This window comes from Juglans microcarpa x Juglans regia, chromosome 1S, assembly GCF_004785595.1.
Source record: "Juglans microcarpa x Juglans regia isolate MS1-56 chromosome 1S, Jm3101_v1.0, whole genome shotgun sequence".
Classification (NCBI taxonomy): domain Eukaryota; kingdom Viridiplantae; phylum Streptophyta; class Magnoliopsida; order Fagales; family Juglandaceae; genus Juglans; species Juglans microcarpa x Juglans regia.
In genome coordinates this window covers 6,624,489-6,632,474 of record NC_054595.1, presented here as the reverse complement: position 1 = coordinate 6,632,474, position 7,986 = coordinate 6,624,489, and the positions used below count along the sequence as shown (strand labels likewise).

At 35.4% G+C, this 7,986-nt stretch overlaps 2 protein-coding genes across 2 annotated transcripts; both read left to right on the top strand.

Annotated features, from left to right (window-relative positions):
• The first annotated feature begins 3,239 nt into the window (after nucleotides 1-3,239).
• LOC121247260 lies at nucleotides 3,240-3,824 on the top strand. The gene has a single exon (XM_041145636.1). The coding sequence runs from the start codon at nucleotides 3,240-3,242 to the stop codon at nucleotides 3,822-3,824; it is 585 nt and encodes a 194-aa protein (XP_041001570.1).
• Nucleotides 3,825-6,702: 2,878 nt separating this feature from the next.
• Nucleotides 6,703-7,260, top strand: LOC121247259. The gene has a single exon (XM_041145635.1). The coding sequence runs from the start codon at nucleotides 6,703-6,705 to the stop codon at nucleotides 7,258-7,260; it is 558 nt and encodes a 185-aa protein (XP_041001569.1).
• Nucleotides 7,261-7,986: the final 726 nt, after the last annotated feature.

Genomic DNA, 7,986 nt, shown 5'->3' with positions numbered 1-7,986 from the left:
AGTTTACTTGTTTTATTTATATAAAAAGAAAAATGATTTATATATAATATTTTTTACAATAAATTTCACAATAATATGTTAAATGATGGATAATTTTATAAAACATTTTATAAAAGTAACTTTATAAAAATACTCTTATCTTATAATATTATTATAAAATGTGTTATAAAAATAAATTGCGGTACTAATCCTTATATACAAATACAAACAAGCAGCAAGTCAGTCAACAAAAGCGGGCACCAACCAACATTTAACAATCCCCAATGCAGCTGTAGCATTGGCTCCGTGCACACGCAGTACTGCCTTGTACAACTAAGGCACTGGCGTTTAGCCTGTAGAAAGTGCCAAACCAAAGGAATTATATTCTTTGTTTCGATGGAGGTGGGCTCTAGCTGCTGCTAACTATCCATTTTTTTATATATTCGGAGGGGAAATGTTATATATCAACTCATATTCACTCACATATTTTATATCTATAAATTTTTTCATACGCTGTGGAAAGTTTTTCATAAGTTATTGGGTGTGAGATAATGAATAATGACTTATAAAAAAAAATATTTCATTTGGTATATGTTAATTTCCACCTAAAGTCCCGTTTAGACAGTGAGATAAGATATAATGATTTTAAATAAAAGTTTAAAGTTGAATAAAATATTATTAGAATATTATTTTAAATTTTATTATTATTTTAAAATTTAAAAAAGTTGAATTGTTTATTATATTTTGTATAGAAATGTAAAAAAATTATAATGATAAAATAATATGAATAAAACCGTTTCTTTATCCAAGCGGGACTTAATTCTAATTTATTATATGGATCCATCTTCATCCTCTCTTCTATTCATGTCTTATTATGGCCCACATGCAAAGAGAACCATAATCAATTCCATCGATTCTATGTACATGGGAGAGAAATCCAACACAGTGCTGCATCGGATTCACAAGAAATTTAAAAAGAAAACAATCATTTTGTGATAAAATTTTAGTCTTTTATATAACCCTGATCAATCTCATCCGGCATGCAGCCAGCAAAATATATGGTTGCTACTATTTTATGTACGCCTTTATAATGATTGAGATATTCTAAAATTTTTAAATTCAAACATTGTCTATAATTCGGAGAGAGATAAATGTGAATCTCTCCTTGTATTAAATTATATTTACAAATTACTATATTTACTAGATGTTTTATCTTTTAAAAGAGATATAGACATAGAAGCCCGCTAACATAATGTTTCCTCTCTACTCGAGAACTTTCTGGTGAGGAGGAATTGTGTCCTTCACCTTCGGTGGAAGGTATTTTGCCTAGGGCAAGATTGTAGTCAACAGTGTTACCAGTTCTGAAGTTTTTGTTTTATACAAGTGTTCTTGTTACATTTCTGTCTCACAAGTTATAAACTTTGAGTCTATACAAGTTTCGCACTCTGGTTTCAAATGGAAGAGGAACTTTCAGAATTGTGGAACAAGTTTTCTTTAACTGAAGAGGAAATGTATGAGATAGTCACAACTGACCAAGTTATAGAGAATAATATGGAGAGAGGGAAGTTATGTCTGGTGGGAAAAGTTATTGCTGATAAAAAGATTAATAAAGAGGCTTTTAAAAATACGATGTTAAAGGTGTGGAAATCTTGTGCTGGAACAAAGATTATTGAAGTAGGTGACAATCTTTATGTGTTTGAATTCCAAACTGAGGTAGATTTTAGATTTGAAGAGAATTTGGGGAGGTCAGCCCTGGTTGTTTGACACAAATCTGGTTTGTTTGAAAAAGTTTGATGGTGTTACTCCACCTTCTGAATTGAATTTTAATTCTACTACTATGTGGGTTCAATTGTATAATTTACCATTTGGATGTATGAATAAGGATATTGGTGGTAGAATTGGATCCACGATAAGTAAAGTTATTAAGGTGGAGGCTGACTATGATGGGAATTGCTGGGGGAAGTGGATTAGAGTGCAAGCAGAGATGGATTTAATGAAGCCTTTAATAAAAGGGAAATTTGTGGAACTGCTTGGCTAGAAAAGTTTTATTCAATTTAAGTATGAAAGACTTCCTAGATTTTTTTTTAAATGTGGGACTATCAAGCATGGAGTGCAAGGATGTGTGGGAATGTTGACAAATCAGGAAGGAAAAAAAGATTACAACATGCAGCAGTATGGATCATGGTTGCGAGCTTCAAGCTCAGTTGTAGCTTCAAGTTATGGAAGTACTTCAGGTACTATATTTCCTACTATATCAAAGTAAGGGAATTGTAACAAGGTGGAAAATTTAAAACAAAAAGAAATTCAGTCTGGTGAAGTTGATCCAAGCAGGGAACTACTGAAGCAGAATCTACTAGGAGAGGAGGCAGCAAAGAGTATTGTTGGTAACCTTCAACTTATTGAAATACCTATGCTTCATAAGGAGGCAGAATCTAAAACCATAGTTCTTGACACTGCAAAAGATTTACTGGATCAGTCTGTTACAACATCTCCATTAGCAATGATGAGAACTAGTCAGCCTGCTCAAATTGAGATAATGCAGGAACAGAAATATGTGGGTGAAGTACAGAAAATTCCTGAAGTATGTGCTAACAGATGGAAGAGAAGGGCGAGGGGACAGCCTACTAATGAATTGATGCAACCTCCTCATTATGCTACAAGAAAGAGAAAGAATGATGAAGACTCTGGTATGTGTGTTATGGAAAATCAGCAAGATGGTAAGGGCAAGTAACAGACTTTACCTCTTGATTATGATATATCGGTGGAGGCTGTTTAATCAGCCCCACCGGGAGAAATGAGGCTCCTAAGTTGGAACTGCCAAGGGCTTGGCAACCCTCGGACAGTTAGAGATCTTAACCTATTGGTTAAGATACATAAGATTAGCATTTTGTTTCTTATGGAAACAAAATTGCATATGAAGAACTTAGAAGTTTTCAAATTGAAATTGGGGTTCCAATGTGTATTTTCAGTTGAAGGTGTTGGAAGAAGTGGAGGTATGGTTCTGTTATGGGCAGAAGAGGTTCAACTCAATATAAACACATTTTCTCAAAGACATATAAACATGTGGATTTCTGACTCAGAAGCAAAGTGGATGCTTACTTGTTTTTATGGCAATCCTGAAATAGAAAAGAGACATGAAGGGTGGGGTATTCTGAGACATCTAAATCTTCTCAAGCCTCAAAGCTGGCTTTGTATAGGAGATTTTAATGAAATTACATCATAGTGAAAAATATGGAGGGGATCGAAGAGATGAAAAACAGATGGATGATTTCAGAGGGGTTTTACAGGACTGTAAGTTGAAGGATTTGGGTTTTATTCAAGGCAAATATACTTGGTCTAACTTTAGACAGGATCATAATTTTACTAAAGAAAAGCTTGATCGAGCCACAGCCAACTCTGAATGGTGTGCAGCTTTTGGTGGGGGAGAAGTACAAGTCTTAGCCTCTTCTACTTCAGATCACTATCCTCTTTTGATAACAGTTGGGCAACAGAATGATTGGACTAGGAAACCTGTTCAAATTTGCAGATATGAAGACAGTTGGTCTTTATTTACAGAGTGTGAAGATGTTATCCACAATGCTTGGCAAAGGTATGGGAGGAACAAGGAAGGCCTCACAAAGATTAATAAAAAACTTGAGGGTTGCTTACAAGTGCTGAAGCATTGGAGTTACCAAAAAGAGTGTGCCTCTAGAGATAGTCTTAAGCAAAAGAGGAAATCTCTACAACATTTACAACAATCTGTTACTGCTAAATCAGTGCAACAACTTAGAGAGTTACAAACAGAAATTGACAACCAGCTTAAAAGAGAGGATGTGAAATGGAAACAAATGGCCAAAGAGAATTGACTACAGAAAGGAGATAGAAATACAAGATTCTATCACATTTGTGCAACACAGAAGAAAAAGAGGTACAATATTTCCAAGATTGTTGATGATACTGGCAAAATAATTTCTGATCTAAAGCAAATAGGAGAGGCTTTCACTCAGTTTTTTAAAGGACTTTTTACCACCTCCAATCCAAAGCAGATGGAAGATGTGATTAACACAGTCAAGAGAAAGGTCACTCCTCAAATGAATGAAGCTCTCTTGGCACCTTTCAGAAAAGAGGAAATGGAGGAAGCTGTTTTTCAGATAGGCCCTTATAAAGCTCCAGGACCAGATGGATATAGGGCTTGTTTTTACCAAAAATACTGGTCTGTGGTAAGGGAGGAGGTTAGTGATGCAATTCTTGACTTTTTGAACTCTGATCGTGGCATGGAAGACATCAATTTTACCTATTTAGTGATGATCCCTAAATGCAGTAACCCAATGAATATTACTAACTTTAGACCTATTAGTCTTTGTAATGTTCTTTACAAAATCATTACTAAATTGTTAGTCAATCGACTCAAACAGATTCTCCCTTCCATTATTTCTCAAAACCAGTATGCTTTTGTACCTAGTAGGTTAATTTCTGATAATATTTTGGCTGCCTATGAAACTTTGCATGTTATGAGAACTAAGATGAAAGGAAAAAAAGGCTATATGGCTTTGAAATTGGATATGAGCAAAGACTATGATAGGATTGAGTGGAATTTTCTGAAATAAGCTTTGTTGAAGATGGATTTTGATGTTAGATGGATTGAGCTGATTTTGAGGTGCATTTCTTCATCTTCTTTTTCTGTGTTATTAAATGGTGTCCCTCAAGAATGCTTTAAACCCACTAGGGGACTTAGGCAGGGCTGTCATTTGTCTCCTTTCTTATTTATCATATATGCTTAGGTGTTAACAGACCAGCTACAGGAAGCAAAACAGAAAGGGGAGATCTCAGGCTTTCCAATTGCTAGAGGTCAGATGAAGCTGAGCCATTTGTTTTTTGCTGATGACAGTATTTTATTTTGTCGAGCTAATATACAAGAGTGGGTCAATTTAAATCAAATTCTGTACAGCTATGAACAGGTCACAGGACAAAGACTCAACAGAAACAAGACTTCCTTATATTTCAGCAATAACACAAGGCCAGAAACAAAGCATTATATTCTGCAAGTTGCTTGGTTGAGAGCTTCATCAAATATGGAAAAAGTATTTGGGTTTGCCTTCAATTATTGGAAGATCAAAAGTCACAGCTTTTCAAGGTATAGTTGAAAAAGTGTGTAAAAAACTTGAAAATTGGAAGGTTAAGTTTCTCTCACAAGCTGGAAAAGAAATTCTAATCAAGGCTGTTGTTCAAGCTATTCCTACCTACAGTATGAATGTGTTTCTACTTCTAAGAACTTTATGCAACAAGTTGAATTCTCTGATTTCAAATTTCTGGTGGGGTACTCTTGATAAAATTGCCAAGATTCACTGGAAAGGGTGAGATAGTTTGAGTAAAAACAAAGCAGCTGGGGGACTTGGTTTCAGAGATTTGATGGCTTTTAATTCTGCTTTATTGGCCAAACAGGTTTGGAGGATTCTTAATAATCCCACAGCCTTAGCAGCAAAAATTCTCAAGGCTGCTTACTTCCCAAATAGCTCTATTTTACAGGCCAAAGTTGGATTCAGACCTTCTTATACATGGAAAAGTATCAGCTCAGCAATCCACATTGTTAAAGAGGGCATGATTTGGAGAATTGCCAATGGAGAAGGTGTTAAGATATGGCAAGATAAGTGGATTCCAACTAACAATTCTAGCAAAGTAGTGTCTCCTATGAAAACATTGTCTTTGAATGCCAAGGTAGCAGAGCTCATTGATCCTAACCAGTGTTTTAAATTTCGTATTGTACCGGCCGGTACGGCCGAAATTTTTCGTTTCGGCCGTCCGGCCGGTACAGGTACTATACCTGTTCCGTACCGGCCAAAGTACCGGCCTGAATTTCGGCCTGTACCGGCTTATATTTCGGCCGATACTGACCGATATTTCGGCCTATGTTTTTTTTTTTTTTTTTTTCGTTTTTCCAAACTACAAACTTATTTTTTAACCCTCAATTCAGACTAGACTATTTATAATTTTTATATATATGTATTTATATATAATTTATTTATATATAGACTATTATTTTGGAATATAATTTTTATATATATTTATAGATATAATTTATTCATATATCGACTATCCCGAAACGTTATCCCGAAACGGTACCGGTACCGAAATATTTCGTTCCAGTGCCTTGACTGGTACGGCGTCCGGTACGGCATTCAAAACATTGATCCTAACACTAGATGGTGGAAAATGCAGTTGCTTAAAGATATTTTTTGGGAAGAAGATAGGCAACAGATTATAAAGATACTTGTAGCATAGACCACTCATTCAAGGGACAATATAGTATGGAAGTACACAAGTAATGGTTGTTTTACTGTCAAGAGTGCTTATCAGTTGTGTAAGCAGAGGCAAGATCAGGATAAAGGGAAAACTTCAACAGCAGGGAAGAATAAAGCTTTATGGAAGCACATATGGCAAATACAAACTACAAATGTTGTAGAAGTGTTCATTTGGCATGCTTGTAATAATGCTTTACCAACTAAGCAAAATTTATACAAGAGGAATATTGTAGAGGAACCCTTTTGTCCAATCTGTCAACAAACAGAAGAAACTCCAGGGCATGTTCTGTGGGCATGTTCTGTGGGCATGTTCATCTGCACAGGATGCATGGATGTTAGGAAGCAAGAAAATGAAGAAAGCTGCAATCACTCATGAAGAGTTGGAGATATCTTTATGCATATGCTACAAAAAGTAGGTAAAGATGAAATCTGTATGTTTGCAGAAATGGCTAGAATGCTGTGGACAAGAAGAAATATGATGCTGTTTGAAGACTATTTTGTAGCCCCTTCCATTTTGATGCAGAAAGCAAAACAGGCGTGCACTGAGTTCCAACAAATGCAACACAAACAATGCACCTCGAGAAGCCATGGAAATTTGGATCAGATAGACAATGCTCTTTGGCTTCCTCCTGAGTTAGATTGGATCAAGATAAATTGGGATATTGCAACAAAGGAAATAGGCCAAAGAATTGGAGTTGGGATTGCAGTTAGAGATTCTGAGGGAGATCTATTGGTTTCATGCATGCAACCACTAAGTTTCTGCACACAAGCTACTATGGCAGAGGCTAGAGGATTAATATCAGCTATGAAGCTATGTAAAGAACTCGGCTTACAGAAAGTTGTGTTTGAAGGAGATTCACTTCAGTTTGTTAATGCAGTAAGACATCATCTACAAGAGAATGGTTTGCTCCAATGCCTTGTGCAAGATGTTTACTCCATCATGGCTAATACAAGATGGGAGATTAGACATGTAAGAAGGAAGGCCAACCAAGTAGCTCATTAGCTAGCCCAGCAAGCACTCCATCAAAGCTCTGTGGTTATTGATTTTGAGTTTGTCAACCCTTGTATTCGTGCTTTAGTTATGGCTGATAAAATTAGATTTGGTTTTTGTCCAAGTTTAGTAGATGTAGAACAATCTACTGTAAATGGTGAAAGTCTTGTAATGTTTGATCATGTCATGAACAATGTAATGGCTGATTGCCACAGTGATGGCTTTTGAAATGAAGTTTGAGGTTTTCAAAAAAAAAAAAAGAGAGATATAGACATCTTTTCATTTATCAATGCATGAACTTTCTAGTATTTACCATTTGAGTAATGTTAAATATAGTAATAAATTGTATAAGCGCGTCACGCACTCATTTTGAAAAAGAGTGGTGTCCACTATTAAAAATTTAATTTTTTCATGTGAATCTCATATTGATTCACTTTTTCAAAATAAATGTACGACACTTGCACACTTTATGATTGTAAATATCAGACCGAACCCGGTTAAGTCCTGTCCCATTCGGTTTACCAATTCACCGATTTTTTTTTACCCCTAACCACACTTAGCTTCATGGCTTACACATCCACCCATAAATCTGCCTTGGTACCAAGCATCTAAATGACCATCTGATTAACTTTTCTGAACTTATCTTATTCTTGATCTTATAAAAGTTTACGTGTCTTATACAATGTGAGATGCATGATACATACATAAATATAATATGTGGAATAAAACATGATGAAT